The sequence below is a fragment of the Peromyscus maniculatus genome, chromosome 4 (genome assembly GCF_049852395.1).
Source record: "Peromyscus maniculatus bairdii isolate BWxNUB_F1_BW_parent chromosome 4, HU_Pman_BW_mat_3.1, whole genome shotgun sequence".
NCBI classification, from domain to species: Eukaryota; Metazoa; Chordata; class Mammalia; order Rodentia; family Cricetidae; genus Peromyscus; species Peromyscus maniculatus.
The window spans coordinates 53,754,163-53,778,210 of NC_134855.1; the positions used below are offsets into that span (position 1 = coordinate 53,754,163).

General features: G+C 38.8%; 1 protein-coding gene across 1 annotated transcript in view; it reads left to right on the top strand.

Annotated features, from left to right (window-relative positions):
• The window catches only part of Agps (alkylglycerone phosphate synthase), a 105,006-nt gene that overhangs the window by 55,239 nt on the left and 25,719 nt on the right, over positions 1–24,048 (top strand). The window contains exons 12-17 of the mRNA XM_006972465.4: positions 8,727–8,778; positions 9,776–9,852; positions 11,690–11,802; positions 16,246–16,315; positions 19,907–19,968; positions 21,993–22,082. Of these exons, the coding sequence (XP_006972527.3) occupies positions 8,727–8,778; positions 9,776–9,852; positions 11,690–11,802; positions 16,246–16,315; positions 19,907–19,968; positions 21,993–22,082 (464 nt within the window). The remainder of the gene's footprint in view (positions 1–8,726; positions 8,779–9,775; positions 9,853–11,689; positions 11,803–16,245; positions 16,316–19,906; positions 19,969–21,992; positions 22,083–24,048) is intronic.

Here is a 24,048-nt window from a genome sequence, read left to right on the forward strand (position 1 = left end):
GATGACTGTAGTGCAATTCACTGTACTGAGCATACATTTGGAATAGAGATAATAATGATTGATGGTGCCACCATGTGGTTACAGAGCAAATCAGCGAGAAAGTACCTTTTTAGACTGGAGTTTTGTGTACTTAGTAATAAATAGCGTTTACAGACAAATCATGTAGACTAGAATAGAAAGCGTGCCTTATTTGAATCTGATTTAAAAATCTAGGTGGGTAATAGTTTATTCTCAAGCATTGTTCCTTATTGTGAAACATGGCTAAGATTTTATTCAAATGCAATTTATACCAAATGCAATTTGGTAATATCACATTATTTGGAGACCCACAAATTTCATGCCTTATAATGCAAATGTACAAGCATTGCTTGGGTGTAGGTACAAATAATTTTTTTAATGACTTAAGAGATATTGACCCCCTTATCACTTTACTGAATAGAAACCTCATGCCAACAGTAGGTACTGTATTCTGTTCTGTTTTTTGGTTTTTTGAGACAGGGTTTTTCTGTGTAGCTTTGGAACCTTTCCTGGAACTCACTTTGTAGCCCCGGCTGGCCTTGAACTCACAGGGATCCGCTTGCCTCTGCCTCCTGAGTGCTGGGATTAAAGGCGTGCGCCACCACCGCCTGGCCTGACCTCCTTTTGCAATAGTATTTCAGACAGAAAAAAGCTCAGAAAATCATGTTTTGCTTAGTTTCAGATTTGGAATTTCAGTTGATAGCAGAGGATATTAGACTAGAATATATAGTGCATGCTTTATGATTGTGTCAAGTTCTTGATTGAATAATGAGTTGGCTGCTTATAATTCTTTACTGTCATTTCACACTTTCATTTTTGCAATAGTTTTTACCCAAGTTGCTTTCAAAATTGCAAGCTGTATGGTGGATGAGTGTTTTCTGGAAAGGAGCATGTGTGGATGTTCACAGTAGCAAAATTGGTGCTGTAGGTTTTGTTACTGTTCTTACTGAGGGTGATAATTAAGCAGCTTCAACTGCCAGTGGGGTGCTCCCCCATGTCTCCTGTGATCTTGTCTGTGTGAAGACTTGTCCTCTTTCCTTGCCCTCTGAGGGGCTAGAAAAGAAGAGTTTGTGGGTGGTTGGCCAGTGCAGTCTCCACGTTTGCTCAGTAGATGGATAAGTGATTCTTTAAGACTTTCTTAGAAAATAGATTTCCCACGACAGTTGAGAGGTCAGGATGTACTGTCCATGTCAGATACAGCATTTTACTGTTTTCTTGTTAGTCCAGAAACAACACTGATGTTCTGCAGGGCTGGAAACAAGCTCAGGAGCGTAGCCTCTGTTTCTTTTCATTGTTTTCAATAAGAATTTAGGATTCTGTCCTTCATGTTGAGAGAGGGGCATTTCTTTCCATTAGAAGGCAGCTGACTTGAATACATTAGTCAGTGCTTGGGCGGGAACTGCCTTTCTCAGTGTCAGAAACAGATGTTTAGAATTGTAAGCTGACAGGCAGGCTTTGCCTTGCCTTCACCTCTCTCAGATGGTGTTCTTTTCTGCTTTCTCTCATTTTTGTTTTCACTGGTTTAAATAATTTTGCATCGATAGGTATTTCCTTATGCTAAGTTTAGATCAGAATAGAGAAGAAGTAGTTTGTGATTCTGCAAATTCTGAAGGAGTTCAGATAAGCTGAAAATAATTTGTTTTAACATGTACTTTACAAAAAAGCCCTTTGTATATTCAGCAATAATTCTTGGGTACACTTGCTACTTATGAAATGGAATTGTCATTAAAAGTTACCATTTTTATATGTGTCACTTTTTTCTCTAAAGTGAATAACTTTGGTCAGTGATTTGGTTAATTGGGTTCTTTACACTTGTGATCCAGTGAAATGAGGATCATTGTATGGCATACTCTCTGCTAGAAGTTCTTAGAAGTTGTTATTGTACCTTTATTAAACTGAAAATAAAAGTAAAATTATGATTAGGATGCTCATACAAACTTGTGGCTCTTACAAGCAAAGGGAAATATTTACCCAATATGTATTTCATGCTTAAAAAATCCAGAAATACTTGTCTTTTAAGAAGAAATTTCTTGTTTACAATAGACTCCTAGTTATATGCATGTCATTTCCAATATGACCAATGAGTATTACCATTAGTCTTACATACATGATTTCACCTGTAATGTCAACTCTGGCTATATTTAAAATTTATATTTCTAGGAATTTTCATTCAACTCATACCTTTCATGCCCCCTTTGAGCTTTTTATTAATTTATCATTGGCTTTTGTGTAGGAGAACTGTGCTCTTAACATTATACTGCATAATGAAATGGGTAGTGTGCAAATTAAATAGACAAGCTCTCAGTCTCTTGGAATTATTAAAGACACAACTTATCCTAACTTCACTGAGTTTAATTTTTACATAGCATTGCACATAGGGTTTACAATTGAAGCATTTGTTTCTGATGAAGCATCTAGACTATCATTTCTTTTCCTCTTCTCTCCTCTCCTTCCTTCTGTTCCCCTTTCCTTTCCTTTTCTTTTTGGTTTTTGGAGACAAGAGTTTGTGTTAACAGCCCAGGCTGGCTTCAAACTCACAGAGATCTGTCTGCCTCTGCCTCCCAAGTGCTGGGATTAAGGGTGTGCGCCACCACTGCCCGGCTAGATTGTTTCTGATAGTCTTTAGGTGCTGCAAGCTGCAGGAAAACATAATGGAATTCAGCTACTATCACAAAAGCTACTACTTGGAAAAGTCAAGGACTTCTCCAAAGGTCAAGCCATGGCTTAAGGAGTCTTGGTGATATTTTAGCTTTTGTATATATAAGCTGGTACCTAAAATGATTTTCTTGCATGCTTCCAAGTACTCCTAACAGTGTATTTATCTAAAATGCCTATTAAGCATCTAAGGCCATACAGAACAACACCTGTCTCCTAGGTCAGGCGGATAGCTTTATTTCTTGTGCAATTTAGGGTGAGACCCTCCTTTCTTATACACCCTTACTAATAGACCCCTAACTTCTTACCTAACCACTTCTAGGAATGTAGACTGAGCACACAGAACCTCTTTTTCATATACTAACCAGTCATTAGCACTGTTGACCTCCTCTTTTACCACTCCCATACTGGGTTGTAATAGAAAACCTGGTGGTCACTGCCTGAGGAAAATTCTTACCTGCCTTTATGACCCTGTAGAATTCAAGCCTGGGGACCTTGCTTGACCAGGGGCTTGCTATTGCTTGGGTTTATAACTGGATTCCTGGGAGACTTAGGGGGAACATGGAGAACTTAGAGACGGAGAACAGAGGATAAGGAGGATTTTGACCAGAGAGTCCATGTGGATGAGATGGAAGATGAGGAAGAGTCAGATGGGGAAGTCCTAGCTGGGTAAGAACAAGGTGAAAAGGACCTAGATGAGGCAGAATTAAGAGGGGAGAATTAAGATAGAACTTAGAGACCGAGAACAGAGAGGGATAAGGAGGATTTTGACCAGAGAGTAAGTACATGTGGACGAAATGGAAGATGAGGAAGAGTCAGATGGGGAAGTCCTAGCTGGGTGAGAACAAGGTTAAAAGGACCTAGATGAATTAAGAGGGGAGAATTAAGATAGAACTTAGAGGGAGCAGTAGATAAACAGAGAGAAATCAGACAAGAAAGGAGCTAGGCACGAGAACAGAACTGAAGCTGTGTAGACAGGATGTTATGCCAGGAATTAAAGCAAGTGGACTATAGAGCTCGGTGTGCTGAGATTCTGTTTCCCAAAACTAGTCCTCACCACTAGTAGGTCTCTCTCCTGAGCCCCTGGGATGTGTAATATTAAGGCTGGTCCCGCTAATATTATACAAGACTTAGGCTCAGGAATTTGGGCAGGAAGTTTGGCTTGCCCTTTGAAGAACTTTCAGTTCAGAGATGGCTCACTAGTGTGGCATTCAGTGATACACTCTTCTAACTTGTCTTTAAGAAGTTAAACTAGTAGCAGTCTTAGAGGGATTTAGAAGGTGCATCCACACTGAACTCTTGTAAAAGCTAGTCCAGTGAGAGACATCTCTACTCACGTGCCTCATCTCAAGCACATGTTCTGGTTTTCTCTGGCAATAGCTATGGTTTAGTTTAAGAAAAACATTTTTCAGAAATCTTTTCAAGTGTGTCTTACAGGGATTGCCTTTTTTAAATTTATAAACTAGTTGGATTGAGATACCTGTTACTTTTTAAGTTAGTACAGAGAGTAATACTGAAATTTACTTCTCGGTATAGATTCAAGTAGATTCCTGGTTATAAAACCCTTAAAGAAATAGTTAGAATTTTGACTTGGTCAAATCTGTACTAGCATTTTGAGTTATGTGTGCTTCCATATTTATTCATCAAGATAAAACAATTGCTAGTTTTTAATTAGTGCACAGTAAGTTTTTATACTGTTTTATGTTAGAGAAATTCTAGTAAGTGCACTTAATTATTTCATTAACTTCAGTTGGAGTAAGCAATTTTTGTTTGTGCTAAAATCCCTTGGATTTCTCAGTAAACCCACCATTAGTCTGTGGAAACAGCACTCCCAGGTTCTCTTGACACCTATCAGCAGGGGTCACTGCAGCTAGGGTCTTTGCCTCTCTATCTGCTATGGTGTTGCTTACTGGGAAGGTATGGTGTGAATTTCATCTCCAGTTCTTAGAGTTTAGTATATTCTTATCCTTGAAAGAGGATTGAGTTCATTGTTTAGCGTAACCTCCCCATTTAGTTTTGAAAACAGTGGAGACAACCTGATCTGAGCTATACATACTTTAAGACCAGGGACATGATTTTGATGTTTTGATTATATGAATTTTTCTTTGATCAGTTGTTGTGGTAACTTTTAAATCTTTCATGTTCTAAGTAATTTTTTTTGTATATTTAGAATGATCTGTAATCATTTTCAAATTACGAGTTGCTAAAAGCCAGCATACTAACCTAGATACTGTTTTTTATTTGAATTTTTTGCTTCTGTGAATTTACTTAAGACAACAACTGAAAAACTATTGACTTTGAAAAAAATATAAAACTTTAAATCTGTTGACTTGAATTTGATAATTTCTAAGATTCAGTGTTAAAAACTTTATTTGTTCTGGGGTAATATTTGCTCATGTAACTCAACCACCAAGTTAAAATCCTGTTCAGTTTAGGTGAATATTGGTAGCTGCATGATTTAGCAAGTGCTCCGAAGCTTTCTTGCCTGTTTTCCCTGTTTGTTTGTTTTTTTTTAAATTTATACACAGAACATTGGGATAAATAGTGTAGCAATCACCTGCATATTAACTTCATAGGAACAGTGTTTCTGTTTGTTCCTTATGTATATGATTGTGTACTATTGGAAATTAAGTTGCAGACACCATAACACTTGACTCCTAAATACTTTAGCAGTCATCCCCCAAAAAATAAGAGAACAGCATTCTTTATAATCACAATATGATTATTATTTCTAACGAATTACAGCAGTTTCTTTTTTTCTAATATTTTTATTCACCTATTTAAGAAAATTGTACATTCCATTAATTAAACCATTTGAGAGAAAAAAAAGACATCCCATTCTACAGCTTCCAGAACACCTTGGACCATTTTGGGTTTTACTGTAGATCTCACCTCCTGACCAGGGTTTTCCGTAACCAGCATGCAGGTGAGAGTATCAGGCATGGACTTTGTCTTCAGTTGTTCTTGATGGGCAGCGCTGCCCGACCTCTGCATCTTAAACGTTGGTGCTACCATGCTCTGTGACAGTGTTTAAGCACACCTCTAATCCCAACACTTGGATCTCATTACAGCATTTGGATCTCTGTAAGTTCAAGGCCAGCCTGGTCTACATAGTGAGTTCCAAACCAATATGGCTGTAGTGTGAGACCCTTGTCTCAAAAAATAAAATGTGGATAGAATGAGTAGAGAACAGTGGAGCCACTTCCAGCTTAAGGGGATAGAGTCAAATACAGATTCTTAGAGCGGAGCCAGAATTAACTTTCAGTTTCTGGATACACTTCCGCACCAGAAGACAGTCCAGCTTCCCCCTGACAGCAAGCATTTACTGAGAGTGGTGTCTTGGCTCCCATTGCCTCCGCGCACGCTCGCTCTTGAAGCAGTTAAAGTGAAATCCGGTGGGTGGCAGCAGGTAGAATTTACAGTTCTCCTCAGGAATTTAACACCCCCCTGAAAAAGAGCTCTGAATTCTTTAGTATTTTATGATGTGCTTATGCCAGAACATACAAACATGTATGCTATAGTTATTATCTCATGTATGCCTTATTTTATGAAGAAAGGAAATTTGACCTAATCAGGTTTCATATGTTTTATTAGAAGTCACTGCACTCATTTTATAAAGGTATCTGGACTTATAAATATGAAGCCTCCTTTAGTATTTTGGAAACTGGCAATGCTTTTAGGAATCCCTGACCAAATTATAATACCTTTACACCAAAATTTGAAATTATCTCCTTGTAATTTTTAAAAAACTGTTATGCTTTTAGTGAGATCACAAAATGGCAGGTATGGTAGTTTTGATGTAATCTTTGATTTGAATATGAAGCTAAGCACTGTGTGTGTTTATTGATTTTGTATGTGTGCCTGGGCATGTGTGTGCGCAAGGCTGTGTGGTATACTTGAAACTGCTCATCAGCAGTCAGGACATCTTGGTTTCCTCTTTGCTATTTAGTAGCCATCTGACCTTGGACAAATATTTTAGCCTCATCCATTCTTGTGTCTGTCTGAAAAGGAGTTAGTGCAGGTCTTGCTCCTGTGACAGTGCTGTTGATTATGTGAAATACAAACAGGGCAGTTTTAAAAGCACAGTGTCCTGTCCAGTGTGAGGTCGTGGGCTGTTGTCCCCATGTGTATAAGATCCCCTGCCCCTGTCTCTTCAGACCTGCCAGTGACTCTGAAAATCAATTGAATTATCTTATTTTCAGTATTTAGATGAATAAATAAATTGCTTACAAAAATAAGAATCCTATCTATCCTTTTATTGGGTAAAATGAATTGTGTTTTATGCTTTTATAAGAATTAAATACTTGTTTAACTAAAAGCAAGTAATAGCAAAAATGTCTCACTGCACATTTTAAGCTGTTAAGGAGTTTTGGGACATTATCGATTTTTATTGATGAATGGCACTGTGAAGACAAATGGTTACAAGGTTGATGGCATCTTTTGTGGCCAAGGCAGTAGGAGTACTGTGAGTTTGGAGGCATCTGGGCCACGTAGCAATGTTCTGTCTCAAACAAATGTTTACAGCATTTTTCAAAATATCTGCTCTAAAAACAGCCCATGGTAGAACTTTAGCTGCCTGAAACTCCTGTGTAGGAAACAATAACCCTGTTTGGGCTTCAGACCCTCTTCTAGTTTTTATCACCACAAAGTTATATGAGTGCAGGCTGATGTCTTGTCCACAGTCTTGGAATTAGTGCTGGTACTCAGCTCCTACACGTTTCCATACACTTTCCTAGTTAGGCATCTGCAGTCTGCAAATCCAAATGCTTCTAGATCTGAAACTTGGTGTTGGTAAGTTGTTGCTGAAAAACATTTGAATATTCAGAGAATTTTAGGTTTCAGATTTACAGCCAGACACCTGCTGCCTTCACTTTGTGTTCTGCCTTGTTTTCCCTTTCTTCCTGAAACTCTTAGTTTGTTCCTATATAGACAACACTGGGGCAGGCTTATTTTTATTTTTGATTTTTCGAGACAGGGTTTCTCTGTGTAGCTTTGAGCCTTTCCTGGCTCTCACTCTGTAGACCAGGCTGGCCTCGAACCACAAAGATCCGCCTGGCTCTGCCTCCCGAGTGCTGGGATTAAAGGCATGCACCACCATCGCCCGGCAGTATATTCTTTTTTTAAACACCCTCTTTTTATTTTTTTATTTTTATTTTTTGATGTGCATCAGTGTTTTGCCTGTATGTATGTCTGTGTGAGGGTGTCACATTCCCTGAAACTGGCTTTTCAGACAGTTGTGAGCTGCCATGTGGATGCTGGGAATTGAACCCGGGTCCTCTGGAAGAGCAGCCAGTGCTCTTAACTGATGAGCCGTCTCCCGAGCTCTTAGATATATATTCTTAACCATCAAAATTTCATTGTTGTTTGCATTACTGTAACCCTGAAAGAACTTAGAACTCTGACTGGGTGTTTGTGGGCTTTTCTATTTAAAATAATTTTGAGGAAGAATTCAGAAGAAGAAATGGCTCTTAAAATTGTCGTTGAAGATATTGCAGATATGTTTTAGAAGTTTTTTGGCATATAAAAATTTCCACCAGTGCTTTCCTCATTTTAAGTGTACAAGAAGTTAGTGATGTGTCTGAGTGGTAGAGCATTTACCCAGCAGGTGTATGGCCACAGCCTTGATTCTCAGCATTGCAAGGGTGGGGGGAGGGATAAAGAAAAAAAGACTGTGCAAGAACCTAGTAAAATATTACAAAATGTGCAATTCTTAAAATACACATTTAGTGTTAAAAAGTTCCACTTTGTTGTAAAATAGTCCATTTGAGGACTGGAATTTCTTTTAAGTTATTCTCACAGGTTATTTCCAGACAGCAAATATATTGTATTGCTAAGATTAAAGGTTTGAGTGTGAATGTATTGATTTTATATGTAGATTCTCCAAATGTTTTTATAAACCACTAATGTTTTGTCTTCATTAAGTTACATAAAAAGTTGAGGTTCTTTTCTTTCCATGTATCTTTAGGAGCTAAGTGTTGAAGTCTTACACAGTAGTAGTCAGCTCCTGCTGTGTGACTCTGTGTTTAACTGGTCCTCATCTTCCTTTCAAACAGAGATGTGCTCCAGCATCTATCCGCCTCATGGATAACCAGCAGTTTCAGTTTGGTGAGTAAGGAGTGGCAATTTCAGAATGTGCTCAGTTAGCCTCCAGAGTTTTCAGAGAATGATGATTGTCACTGTGCTGTCCTTCTAGTCAGGATCCACAATCTTTTTTTTTTTTTTTTATTAATTCACTTTTTTTTTGTTTTATTTGATTGTCTTAGGAGCAGCTACTTTGCCGTTTGCATTTCTTTAGAAGGAAGATCTTATACTTCAGAGTCCTCAACCCTAAAAGACTAGAAAAAAAAAAAACAACCTTTATTTGAAGACAGTTTTAGGTTTACAAAGTACTTGAAGACTCTTTTTGAAATTTCTGCATAAACAGGATGGCATATTTTTTGAATTGTGCTCACAGCACTAAGGCCAGATGTGGGACTTAACTATAACCATCCCAGCACTGAGAAGTCGCTCCTCTTTGAGAACAATGAGAAAACAGTGGAGGGTCTCACTCAATTAAGTGTAGTCTGCAGGCAGCAGTGTTAGTTAACAGACTCTGAAGATGTGTTCTTTTGGCAATTTTAACTCCCTGAGTGTGATTAAGGGAGCAATTGCTAGTTTTATGCTAAGAATTCTGGATGAGTTAAGAATTAATTAAGAAACAACCTTAAACTTCACAGGGGCTCCATATTTGGTTGTAGTTCTGTGTGGTTTCTACATAATTAAAAAAATGAAAGCAAAACCAGCCATCACTGGGTGTGCTTAATAAAATAAAAATTAATGAGGTGGTTTTACTGTGTGTAAACTGTACCATTGAAAGATAACTGAAATTATGTATAGTATTAGTTACATGTACTAATTTGGCCTAAAAAACAGTGACTTTTATAAGTAAAACAATGTCACCGTTGAAAGAATGTAGAAGTGAAAGATCTTAATATAAGCATCTATATAAATTACAACTGTAAAAACTTGCTTTCCTTAGAATACTAAATTAAAGCCATCTTTTGATCTCAAAAACACATAATTTGCTATTAATTTAAACTGTAAACCTTTTTTCTCTTCCTAGGTCATGCTCTTAAACCTCAGGTCTCCTCTATTTTTACATCATTTTTGGATGGATTAAAAAAGTTTTATATTACAAAGGTAAGACTAAAAAAAAATCTAAAATTGTACATGTACAGGACATGAGTTTTCTTCTTGCCTTTTCCTTATACACACCTCTCAAGGCTGTTTTCCCATGGGGTGTTGTGTTGTTATGTTGGAGCAGGTGTGTTAACAACTGAACTGTGCAGTCAGTTTCAAAAGCCTTTGTCTCTGGTTCTAAAGTCTAAAAACAATCCTGCATTGAACACTCATGCTGGTGACATTTCCTATAGTTTGAAAAAAAAAATTTTTTTTACAGTTATATTCAGAAGTGAAATGAAGTTCATTTATTCATTTAACCTTTGATTCCTGAGAACTTTGAAAGAAGGTAGTACTACCATGTATCACCATGGCAACAATGTGTATCAGAGTGTGTACCACTAGGCAATAATGTGTCATTTTGTTGTTGTAGCCATAAGGCTTTGTCATTATTTTGCTTAATTAGGTAATGTTTCCTGAAACTCTCGAGAGATTGAACCAGTGTCTGTCCCTGTCTCTTCTGGGTGTGGTTAAATGTGGTTGTGCTGGGGAGGGATACTTGTTTCACTGTCCTTCAGCACACACCCTCTTGAGGAATGGAATGAGGAGGTGCCCTTTGGCATGGATTTTGTGAATACCTTTTTCCAGTCAAGTGCCTCCCTTTTTAATAGGGTTTTTCTTTTTGGTGCCATGGATTTAAATTTATGTCTGTTCTTATGACTATTTAATCACTTCAAAGCTGTGAAAACCCTTTCTCTTCTAGTATATTTAGGGACATTTCCCTCCCCGACCCCCATCATTTTCTTGTGTTGTCCAGTTTTTTTGTAGTGCTGGGAGTAAACTCAGGGTCTCACTCCCTAAGCTTTGGTCTTCCATTAAGCTGTGTCCTATCCCTTCCCTGTTGTAATTGACAGTTAAAGGGTTTTTGGTTGTTGTGTTTGTTTGATTCGATCTAGACGCTCTTCACCTCCTCCCCTGTGCTGACCCCTGTGTCAGTACTAGCGACTGTGACAAATGTCTGCGTCTTTTTACATGGATGCCTAAGGCATCTTATATGGACAGTACTGCCTGAGAGTGGACACTGCTCATTCTTTGTAATAGTTTCTGTCTGTTTTTGAAAAGTTCAGAGGATGTGATCTAGTTTTACCTCTTACTATTTAGAATTTTCTGTTATCACCATCAGATGTTCATTATTCTAGAAAAATTTTAGAGGCTTGTCCTTTTCAAATGATCAGAGATTTTTATTATAATTGGAATATGCTAGTGTATTAATTTGGACAAATATTGGCAAATTTGAAATAATTTTCGCATCTGTTAACTTTTTCCCCTAGTGAATTTATATATTTCTTTTTAAAATTAGTCTTTGTTCTTTATGCTCAAAGGATCTTTTTTGTTAATGTTATGTAATGTGTCATGGTTGATTTGTGGAGATGTTGTTAGCTCCAAACAGATACTTTATTATTTTGTAATTTGTGTGTTTTTTTAAATTACAGTTAAAATTCTCTCAGGTTACCTGTTGTATTACTCTATCAGTAGGTGATTATATACTATAGTATACTTTGAAATACGATGTATTTCGTATTCCTAAGTTCCTTGTGCTTGTTCTCAAAGTGCTGGGCATCAAGCCCAGGACCTCATGCAGGCCAGGCAAGCACTCACCTCTGAGCTGTACTCCTGGAAAGGTCAGTACATGCATCAGGTGTTTGTTATTTGACATGTAAAGTTTCAAAGCTCACTGTTTAACAGGCTGCTGTAATTGAGGCCGAATCAGAAGGAAAAGAGCAAAATGTATTTCAGTTTACTATTTTATAGGCTAAGGCTTCCCTGTAATAATAAAATTTTATTTTATATTTTGTAGTTTAAAGGATTTGATCCAAATCAACTAAGCGTAGCCACGTTACTGTTCGAGGGGGACCGTGAGAAGGTTCTTCAGCATGAAAAACAAGTATATGACATTGCTGCAAAATTTGGGTATGGCTTTGAGTTTATAACAAAGAGGAAGCATGCTGAAGTTGGGCTGGCATTATACAGACTGTATATCAGCAGTTCTGATTTAGATAGTCTATTAAATTCATTGTGATTTATGAAAGGAAGCTTAAAATACTGTTTTTATCCCCAAAATTTGTAGAAAGAGTGATCTGTTGCTTGACCTAATTTTACACATACATACAATGTGTGTGTGTTTAACATATAATGTTAAATATTTTGCTTTTACTAGATTTTTGCATGAATGACAAGTTTGATGTGTTATTTGTTGTGTAAGAATGAAACAAAATTGTCAAGTTACTAGTTCATGTATAAAGCATGCTGCTAGTGTATTTGAAAAAGGAAATTACATTTAGTCTGTAGTGTTTGATAAATTATCTGTACTCCACCCCCTGTCACTTACTGTTTTATGTTGATATGAAGAAACAGAAAACACTTTGCATCTATAACCAACTGAATAATGATGGGTGGTTTCTGTCTGCTTGATGGATTGGAAGACTGACGGGGGAGAGAGAGCTCCAGTGGGCCTGCCATTTGTCAGGGCTGTGTCCCCCGCTTCTCAGGTGCGGAAGCCCCCAGTCTTCCGTCCTAGGCTTGCCCATCTGTCCGGGGCTCACGGCATACTTGACGTCAAGCTTATCCTGAACTCTGTTAACACGTACCTCCCTTCTTTTCTTGTTGTCTTGAGAAGCTCACTTACGCTGGAGGTAAATGCTGTACGTGCCCACCTTGTGCACGTGCTCACCTAGCTCCTTGTTTCTGATTGTTTGAGGCTCGTATTGAATACTTCTTCGTAGAGGAGAAGCTGTCCCATTATAGACTAAGTGCTTTCTTTATGTTGGTATTGTCTTTGAGCACTGAAAATAAGTCCCTCTTTTATTTTTGGTCTATTCTGAAATTACAAGCAGAATTTTAATTTCCTTAATAGAAGATGACACAATCTTTTCTCTATCTTCCTTTTTTTTTTTAAACTACTGAAGTTCTAAGTTAGTTAGATACCTGAATATCTAAGTGGATTTCAAATCTCTCTTTCCTTTGTGAGCTTTTGAATTGTACATATTTTCTTCTCCAAAAGAAATATTGTGTTCTTTTGTTTTCTAGTTTCTAAGTTATATGGAATACAAATATAATTTGCTTAAAGGACTTTTTTCCCATCTCTTTAAAAAAGCATATTAATCAGAAAGGAGATTTAAGTAAAATTTTTTTTCTGTATCTGCTCTAGCTTGAAATATTAGAAACTGAAGCTTTAAAAAATTTTTATTTACATATTTTCACTTGATCTTAGCAAAAAACCCTGGGAATTGATCCTTATAGGTTTAAATATTAAATTGGGGTTTCTAAAATTTCAGAAGTACTTAGATGGAAATACAGAGGACATTTTGCCATAATGTCTGAGTTACTGGATATGTGGTTAATTTTGCTTAGTTCTGCCTTCTCTCCCGCTCCCCAGCACATGCGCCCCCACAGCTTTGTGGAAATAACGCTTTTCATTGCAGTTCAGGGTGAAGCTAGAAGATGAATAGTAGCTAGTAATGTGCCACATTTGCCGTGGTAATGCAGGAGGCTAATGATGATGAATGACCGGTCTTTCCACCTCACACTCAGTTTACCCTGTCTCTTCTTAGGTGTTACTTCATTTCTTAGGCCACACTCCATGTAGAGGTTTGATTAAAAAACTTGTTCAATGAGTTAATGACACTCAGTAGGATTTTTTTTCGTCTGATTTTTTTTTTTTCCTGCTCTATTCTCCTGAGTTACTATTTTATTTGAGAAATTGTATTTTAACCTGTAGGGCTTTATCAGTCATTTTATCTGATCTACCAAATGTCATGTTACTAATGCTAGTTTTGTTTTCTCACAAGAACCTTCATTTACAACTTAAATGGGCTGGAGAGTTGACTCAGTGAGGACCTGAGTTCAATTCCCAGCAACTGCATGGTGGCTCACAACATAAAAATAAAAGTAAATCATCTCTGAGATCTGCAGTCCAACCTTCTTGAGATAGTGTTGGATAACTGTAGTAATTTTGCTTACTTTCAATACATATGTATTATATGTATTACATATTATATATATTATATATCCATTAAAATGAAAATGAGATCAGTTTAAAGCAAAGAGGAAAGGCCTTGACTAGGATTAGAGACTTGTTTTCTTTTTGCTGGATTTGCTCCTTGCTTAAAATTAAGTTCTTCTAGTACTTTTGTCGGACTTCCCTCATTAAATACACAAATCTGTGTTTTGAACAATCCAGATTACTAGGGAAATGAGTTGGGGCTATTTTTATTTTATTTTACTTTTAATTAATTTTTTTATCCTAGAAATACAGTGTCTTTTGGCTTTCTGACTTCCCTGTTTTCAGTGGATAGGAGTTTTTGTTCCAGTTGCTGAAGACTGGGCTGTTTCTTGTTTGAACGCCACCCACAGCTCTGAGCCCTCAGTCACTTCTCTTGTGCGTCAGGGAGGGAGGAAGGCTGCCCCGCATCTCCTCCTGCGAAGTCTGTGTGTGGTGGGGCTTGTTTTTAATTAGGGCCTTGTTAGTCTGCCCCTTATTTCCTTTCTTTGTTGTCCTGTGTTCTTATTGCCTCATTAACTAAAATGGACCATTTTTCGTGGAGTGATCCCATCATGTGAAATGTTTGTGTGTGTTATTATACTCATTTTGCCCCCCTTTACCCCGACTCCAGCCCTGTTGAACATGCTTCAACACCCGTGACCCAGTGGACATAATGGCCAAATGCTAAGTAATCATTCTTGGATGGGTTATCCATGTTTGCTAGTAAAGTACTTTTACTTCTTTAAGAGCTGAATAAACATCACCTTCCAGTAGTCATGACAGATGCTTTGACATTTTCCATAGAACTTAAGGCAATACCTTATCATCATTTTTACAGCATTCTTAAGTTGTTTGGTATAATTCAGCATGAGAGTGATTAGTTTGGCCAGATGGTCCTTTTATATGAAATCAGAGTCTGGCTCTCCTCTCCATTAAGCTACCTATTCCTTCTTTAAATATGTTTAAGAACCTTGTGGATTGATGTTTGAAAATTGTGAGAATAACAAGAAGTAGACAATGGATGTTCTACTTAGAAATAAAGCAATTTGAGTCTCTCTCTCTCTCTCTCTCTCTCTCTCTATATATATATATATATATATATATATATATATATATATATTGGCTGCAAAATTGACAGTCTTAGAAACATTTCATTTCTGAGTTTTGTGATTGTGTATATAGTGTACCTTAATTTCATTTTGGCTAAATTGACAGTTCTGAAAACAAAAACAAAAGTGTTTCCAAAAGCTAAATATGCTAAATATGCAAGAAGACTTAGGAGTATGAAAAGTAAGTCCAAATTGTCCTTTATTCTTTCAGGGTTCATGAATATAGGACGAATGTTGAGTTACAGGTTTTTTTTTTTTATTGTTGTTCTTTGCTTCAGATTTTTTATTTTATTATTTTTTAATTTTTATTTATCTGTGTGTCTGTCCAGTGTGTATGTACACATGTGTCAGTTTGTCTGGAGCTAGAGTTACAGATGGTTATCAGCCATCCAGTGTGGGTGCTAGCAATCAAACTTGGTCCTCTCCGAGGGCAGCAGGCTCTCTTTCCTGCTGAGCCCTTTCTCCAGCCCCTTCCGAGTTTTTTCAAAAAGCATGTTTCTATGGGGTTTGCCCACTGCATCCCAGTGTGGAATGGATCCCTTATCACCAGAGAGTAGCAAAGGATTGAAAGGAAAATGGCTTGTCTTGGGACAGGAAAAGTAGACTTCATCTCACCCAGTGAAGCAGATAGGCTTGTACCCACCATATGCACTTGACACTCTATCTCAGTGTTCCCAGCTGGGGTATCTTGCAGCATCCTCCAGCTTCACATTCTATCCTTTCTACCACCAGCTCCTGTGAGAACTGTCAGTTCTTAGCTCTGTAGTGTTTCTTCTTGTTTAGCTGCAGAACCTGACTTTGTTTTGTGTCTACTTAAGCCAGGAGCCCATCTGCATCCTCTTAAGTTTGGTGGTTCTGAACTTTATTTGGCTCCCTGTCTCAACCTCACATCCAACCCAGAACTAACTTCCTGCTTTGAGTGATTTGACCTGAGTTGTATCTTACTGGATCGTTACCATTGTGTTTATAAAATGATATCCTTCATTTTGCCCTAGTCTTAAGTGAATTCCAGGACAGCTAGGGTTCTGTTACATGAGGAATCCTGTCTCAAAAAAACTAAAAGAAACAAACAAGTGTTTTCAGATTTGTTATTCAAGCTCATTGTCTTAATAACTCTAATATATTAATGATTTGTGAAATTAAGATAAAAATGAGTATAACTTGTTAATCTGTTGAGCAGTTATATTGAGATGTTATTAATTTGGCTTTTTTATATTTATTTCTTCAGTTGAAATATACCAACAGCTTGTTCTTTCTTTACAGTGGTCTGGCAGCTGGAGAAGATAACGGACAGAGGGGTTATTTGCTGACTTATGTCATTGCATACATGCGTGTAAGTTGTATTTCTGACATTAATTACTTTTCTATTGCCATGATAAAACACCATGATCAAGGACGGCATCTCATAAAAGAAACGTTGAATGTGGGGCTCTCAGTTGCAGAGGATTACAGTCCATGGTCATCATGGCAGGGAATGTGGCAGCAGGCAGGCAGGCAGGCACTGGAGCAGCCGCTGAGAGCTTCCCTCTTGATCCACAAGTAGGAGGTAGAGCCTCACCTCCTCCAACAAGACCAATCCTCTACTTCCCAAATAGTCCTATGACCTGGGGACCAAGCATCAAATCTATAAACCTATGGGACCATTCTCATTCACACCACCACATTGACTCAGTCTCATTCACACCACCACATTGACTCAGTCTCATTCACACCACCACATTGACTTAGGTTGTAAATAATAGTTTTTCTTGCTTAGAATGAATAAAATTGCTTTATTTTCCTAAGTATTAAATTACTGTAACTTAGCACATTGTTTTACTTGAAAGCCTGGATTTACTTTGACTTTTTAGAAGCCCCTTTAAAACTTTTGTATGTGTTTTTGAGGAACTTATGGATCATTTAATATCTTTCTGCCTTTTCAAAAATGGAGCCAGCCTCTGGCTAAACCTGAGTGTGGCTTTCTTAACATTACTTGAATTGGAGTCAAGCTGTCCTATGTAACAACAGTCTTCACTTGATTTATAATTCATCTTAAAGATTTATAATCTTTATCCTTTCTTTAAAAATTGGTACTTGATTCCAAGTAGTCACGGGATCAGAAGTGATGATAACTATAAAAAGGCAGAGACTGTGTGTGAACACGACAGACTCTCTTACCTGCGCTCTGCTTCGGAGGGCTTCATTGCTCATATGTTCTTCACGTCTGTAAGTTACTGCTAGAAAGCCAGCCTTTTGAGTTTTCAGTTTTTAATTTGTTCATTTAGTTTTGTTTTCCTATTTTCACTCTTACAGACTCTGATTGTTTTCTGGCTGAAGTTACTTTTATTTACTTATTTATTTTAAAGTTTAACTGTTAGTAATTTTAATGATCTTATCTAAAAAGATGTATTGGCTGCCTTACTGAAAATTTGACTTTGTCAAGTGATAATTTTTTTAATTTTCCAGTTGGAAATTGTTTTGAGGGAAACATTTATAAAAACATACATAAATTTTTTTATTGTTCTCAAAAGGCATACAGTATTATCATTTCAGGATAATTCAGTCCTAGTTAAGGTCTGTTTCATATTGTAGTGAATAGTCAGTTATCCTACCCCCAGGGATTCTTACTGAGAAAGGAGACTGACTGTTTATTCCTGTGTTAGGAACCCTGACCAGGAGGTGTGCAGATAGATCACACAAGGAGTAGATTACAGGATCACCTGTGTAGACTGTCACTATCCCAGGATCTTCCTGGAGGAAATAGTTATATAATTAGATGTGTTCTCTGAGTATATGAAGGGATATATATTGATAGGTGTTTTTCCCACAACACTGAATTCAGAATTCTAGAAAATTAATGCAGCTGTAATAATAATAAGTACAGCATGATGTACTTTGGGCGAAATATTCTGTTTTTAAGGTTCCAGTTAATTTTGAGGCAGTACAAAAGCAAGTTTTAGGGATCTTTCTCCCTGGATTTATTTGCTTTATCTTTACATTTCCCCCTTACATTTATTTATTTTGTGTTTGAATATGTACATGTGTGTAGGTGCATATGTCACAGCATGTCTGAAGGACAGGCTGCAGGAGTCAGCTCTCATCTTCTACCTTGTAGGTCCTGTGGTGCCTTGCCATTCCTATTTGCTGTAATCTTGAAAACCTTTCTCTAGTGCACACTGCCACCGTCACAGGAATGATTCCTAGACAAGGGATACACACCACCCAACACACATTTTAGTTCAGGAGATTTGGAGGCGTGTCCTCCCAACACTTAGTGGAATTGAAGTGATTATTTTTACTTTTCTTTCTTTCTTTCTTTTTGTTTGTTTGGTCAGTTGGTTTGGTTTTTCGAGACAAGGTTTCTCTGTGTAATCCTGGCTGTTTGAGACCTTGCTCTGTCGACCAGGCTGGCCTTGAACTCAGATTCACCTACCTCTGCAGTGAGTGCTGGGATTAAAGGTGTGCATCACCATACCTAGCTATATTTTCAAACGTGTTTCTAAATAAAAGTCGATGTGAAAAAAGGTGCCCCCAGCACACACTGTCCTACCTCTTGTTCCTTTCACCGTGATGCTCAATTTGAGATTGACTGATTCACTATTGTGTCCACTAGACATCTGTTCTCTAATCTCTTCCACATGTTCATAAACTCTTCCTGGAGAGAGGCTTCAGTAACTGGAGAAATATTTGAGTTCCTTCTCTGTGTCAGATGCTTTATCTGCTGCTGAGGCTGTGGAGAGCAGCACAGACAAGGCCCCATCCTCAGGCTTTGGAGAACAGCACACACACAAGGTTCCTGTCCTCAGAGAAGTCATGCCACTCTTGGGAACTTCCCAGTGTTCTTTTTGTGTTTTGAAAAAAAAAATTTTTTTTATTAAGAAAATTTCCCATTCATTTTACACACCAATCAAAGATCCCCCTCTTCCCTCCTCCTGCTACCTGAGCCTCCTCCTCCCAACCCACCCCTCACTCCCCCCCCCCCTGCGCCCCCAAGAAGGCAAGGCCTCCCATGAGGAGGCACATCCAGTCCAAACCCCTCCTCCTGCCTTAAGGCTGCACAAGGTGTCCCATCATAGGTAGTGGGGGGGATGGACTCTGATCCCACCGCCAGGGGGCCCCCCAAGCAGATCAAGCTACACAACTGTCTCCCCTTGCAGAGAGCCCAGCCCAGTCCCATGCAGGCTCCACAGCCATTCATCCAACTTTCATGAATTCCCTCTAGTTTGGTTTGGTCGTCCCTGCAGGTTTCCCCATCATGATCCTGATGCCCTTGCTCATAGAATCCCTCTTCTCTCTCCCCGATGGACTCCTGGAGCTCTGACTGGTGTCTGGCTGTGGATCTCTGCATCTGCTTCCATCAGTCATTGGAGAGAAGCTCTGTGATGACAGTTAGGGTATTCACTCATCTGATCTCTGGGGCAAGCCAGTTCAGTTCAGGCACCCTCTCCACTGTTGCTAGTAGTCCACACTGGATTCCTGAGAACTTCCCTAGCACCCAGTTTCTCTCTATCCCCATGATGTCTCCCTCTATCATGGTATCTCTTTCATTGCTTTCCCACTCTATCCCATTCCAGTTCAACCATCCCAATCCCTTATGCTCTCATCCCCTATCCCTTACCCTCCATTGCCCACCCCTCATCTCCAGTTTACTCATGGAGATCTCATCTATTTCCCCTTCCCAGGGTGATCCACGCATCCCTCTTTGGGTCCTCCTTGTTAGCTAGCTTCTCTGGAGCTATGGGTTGTAGTCTGGTTATTCTTTGCTTTACATCTAGTATCCATGTTTGTCTTCTGAGTCTGGGTGACCGCACTCATTCCCAGTGTTCTTATGAGACAAACACAGGTTAGGTTAGACCAGAAGTGCACTGCTACAACTTGCAGAAGTTCTAGTGGTTTATCAATTAGTGCATCTGTTGAATTTCATGATTTTTGTGTATCTTTACAGGATTTGGGTTTGGAATACTATATAGTAGGAGAATCTTTTGAGACTTCTGCTCCTTGGGACAGGTAAAACATAATAAAAGGACTTACTCTGATATACTTTATAATTGATGCATGTATGTGGATATGTAATTTATCTGTGTGTGAATATGGAAAGTTTAAATTTTTATAAGAAACGTTGAGATAAGGAAGGTTTAAATTAGTATCACGATCTGAATACCATTGCTTTCAACCTTCACCCCACCCCTTTTCCGGAGTAAGGTCACAATTTGCTTGGAAACCAACAAACAAGTATATTGAAGTTAACATTTTGAAGACCCTTAGTGAACAAACACAAGATGCTACTTTGTAGTGTGACTTGGCTTAGGTGATTTATTATGCTTAATGTTCTTTTGAAAGCCTTCTTCTCCCACCCCAATATCATTTAGCTTTGGTGTGTGTGTGTGTGTGTGTGTGTGTGTGTGTGTGTGTGTGTGTGTGTGTGTGTGTAGATTTAACAAGATCACTTGTATTTAAATAATTTCTGAAAGAAATCCAGTTTAAGATATTAAGCATAATTTCTATTTTTATATTTAAGCAAAATTTTGGTACTAAATCACATGATAGAAAATGTCCTGGATAGGATGTGTGGAAGTATTTATTTGGGTTTCTCTACTGGAAACACACATATTTATATCCATGCACACTCACACAGTGCAGGGAATCAATAGTAAAAATTGTGAAGTAATTTTATAAACATGGACTTTTGAGTTAACTTTTAATACATTCTTAAGAAAATCGTCAGTGTATTTTATTTTCTTTGAACATGCCTATATTTCACTTTTTTTTTTTTTTTTTTTTTTTTTTGGTTTTTGAAGACAGGGTTTCTCGGTATAGTTTTGGTGCCTGTCCTGGATCTCGCTCTGTAGACCAGGCTGGCCTTGAACTCACAGAGATCCGCCTGGCTCTGCCTCCCAAGTGCTGGGATTAAAGGCGTGCGCCACCACCACCCATTGCTCACCTTTCCTTTATAAAACATATGAACTCTTCTCAATCACTAATGAAGTGTAGACTACAGCAGACCTTTCTGAACCCACTATTTAGGCATTACATATTTAACATCTTATTCTCCTCATACCTTATTTTTTCCTCTAGAAAGCACCTGTCTTTTCTACATTGTCTTAATCTACTGTGGACTTTGACTTTTGGTGTACTGGTAGTCAGATTCTAAGAATTGTTGGAGACGAACCTACTCTGTAGGATCACTCTGTTATTCTGTCCCCCAAAAAGTGCACTTTTTCCCCTCAAACAACCTGTATGGTTCTGGCTGTTCTCGAACCTGCTGTGGAGCTCAGTCAGAGACTTTGTGATCTTTTTGCCACAGCCTCTGCTATTTGCATTAAATTCACGACCACCACACCCCTTCTTTTTAACAGTTTTTAAAGTGCATTTTAACAAGGGGACCAAATCTTAACGAGAATTGCCCGCTGGTCACCATCGATCCTTTGGAGCAGTAGTTTGGCAGGCAGCTCATGTCAGCTCTCTCAGTGATGACTTCAGACCATCGTACCACCCCTTACTGATGGCTCAGTGTGGATTGCCACATAGACTGCTGTAGACTGGCTGGCTTCCATGTTTTAAACTGAGACCTTTTCCCCTCACCTTGAAGTGTGGTATCGAGGGCTTTGGGTGTCTGGGGTTGCTGGTAAATGCCCTCTTGGTTCATGGAAGACCACCGTCTCCTGTGTCCTCATGTGGCTGAAAGTAAGCTTTCTCATCTCTCTATGACATGACAACTCCATCCATTAGGACTTCTCCCTCATGACCTGATTACCTTCCAAAGGCCAAGGCCCTGACTCCCAATATCACATGGTATGAAAGGGAAGATTTCAGTTTACATTCTGAGGTGGACTCAAACCTTTAGACCTTTGTCACTGGAAAATGAATTAGTATAAGTTAACACTTTAGCATTACAAATTTCCTTGTTACCTGCTAATGTTCACTTTTTATTCTTTTAACTGAGGAGGCCAGTTAAATAAATATGTAAATATATGAACTGATGAAAGAAATAACATAAGAAATTTCATATTGCATTCAACTGTCTTTTCTAGGGTTATAGATCTGTGCAGAAATGTAAAAGAGAGGATAAGAAGGGAATGCAAAGAAAAGGGTGTTCAGTTTGCACCTCTTTCCACATGCAGGTGAGTTTCCATCGTTGTTTAGAGGCTCATTTTGGAAAGTACTGCTGTCACCTTTACTGTTGGATAGGTAGGTGTGTGTGTGTGTGCTGTATGTGGATGTGTGCACGTGGAAGTCAGAGGACTTTGTACAGTCCGTTCTCTCTCTCCACTCTGGGGTGTGGGTATTGAACCCAAGTAGTCAGGCTTGCATAGTGCATACCTTTACCCACGGGCCCGTCTTGCTCCCAAAGTATTGTTTTTAAACAGTTGTGAAATACAGTTCTCCAGCTGAGAAGTAGGTTTGGCCTGTTTCATGTGGCCAGCTTCTCTGGACATCTCACCACCCTGTCATGACTGTGTCTCCGTCCTTAGCCCTGAAGCAAGGACACTGGCTCATGAGTGAGCTTTCTGCCCTCTCAGGACCTCATGGCCATGAAGAGCAAGTGTGCGAGCTCCTGGACAAAGGAAGCCTCTCTTGCTCCCTGGAGCTACAAACTAGAGGTGGAGGCCCAGAACTATGAACTACAGAAGCAGTCCGTACCCTTGTCTTCCTGTGTGTGTGTCCATTTTGATTAAATGCATGGGAACTCAATAAAGAACAAAAGGAGTCAGAGACTCAAGTGATAATTAACCTGTTGCTTTCCAGTAGACGTTTCTTTGGTAATAGAAATATTCTGTGTTTTTGTTATGAAGTTTGGTAGCCACAGCCACACTGATTAGCAAGTAATTGAAATGTGTGAAATTAAAAAAAGTTAAGTTTAAAAAAAGCCACCTGTAATCAGTGTCTTTCGTATTGGACAGTGATTGGTTAACTGATCTTAACCTTTTTATTAAATAACAGCCTCAAAGGAAGCTTTTCGGAGAAGGGGCCCTTTGCATTTAGTCTTTTTTGTTGTTGTTGTTTTTTGTTTTTTGAGACAGGGTTTCTCTGTGTAGCTTTGCGCCTTTCCTGGGACTCACTTGGTAGTCCAGGCTGGCCTCGAACTCACAGAGATCCGCCTGACTCTGCCTCCCGAGTGCTGGGATTAAAGGCGTGCGCCACCACCGCCCGGCTCTTTTGCATTTAGTCTTACAGTGTTCAATTTATATGTAAACACTAGGTTAAATGTGTCAAGACACAGGTGAACATTTGACTCTCCAGAAAGGTATAAGGTGATTTCAAATGGAGAATAAATGGTGTTCAGAATAGATCGGAGGAGAGAGCCATAAAGAAGGGTTCCCCAGTCGCCATTTTGCATTGTGTAACTGCCTCCCATTCTTGCTGTGTTTGTGCATCTGTGTCTCTGGGGGGAACGACCCCTCAAGAACATACCTTCAGTACTAGAGATACAAACTACTTAGAATGGAAAATGAATAAAATGTAGGTAACTTGGAAGCAGTGTGGCGGACCTGAGGAACAAGTGTACTTCAGCACCAGGTGCTTCCTGTGTAGCCTGTCTCCTGCTTCCAGTGCTTTGACCTTGTGATGGTACTGAGGCACACCAATCTTCTGTCACAGTACAGCATGTAGTAGTTACACAGGACGGCTGAGCTTGTACCATGGAACAGGCTTGCATCTTGATGAGTTTTCCCAACTGTTAGCTGCTTCGGTTACACTGAGCATGGCGGAGGTCTGCTAAGCTATGATGGTTGATAGCTAGATATATCCCAGTGCACAGCATTTTACCGCACAATGAGATGTTTTTACACACCTCTCTCATGAAGTTCAGGGTTGTCTGTATTTCTGCTTGCAATGCTTGTTTCTCTGATTTGTCTTATTTGATCTCAACCTGGGGAGTATACCTGAGGTTTTTGTTCCACCCCAGGAATTGGCCTGCCTGCTGTCTTGTCACCATGACAACGTTTAGACAACTTTAAAAGATTTGGTATAAGACAGAATGTATCTGAAGAATGGAGGCACTGTTCTGCTCTTTAGCAATAGTTTAGTCTTTTCACATTCTGTTGAAACATTGAGTTAGGTCAAGTTTGATTAGATCAGTTAGGCCCA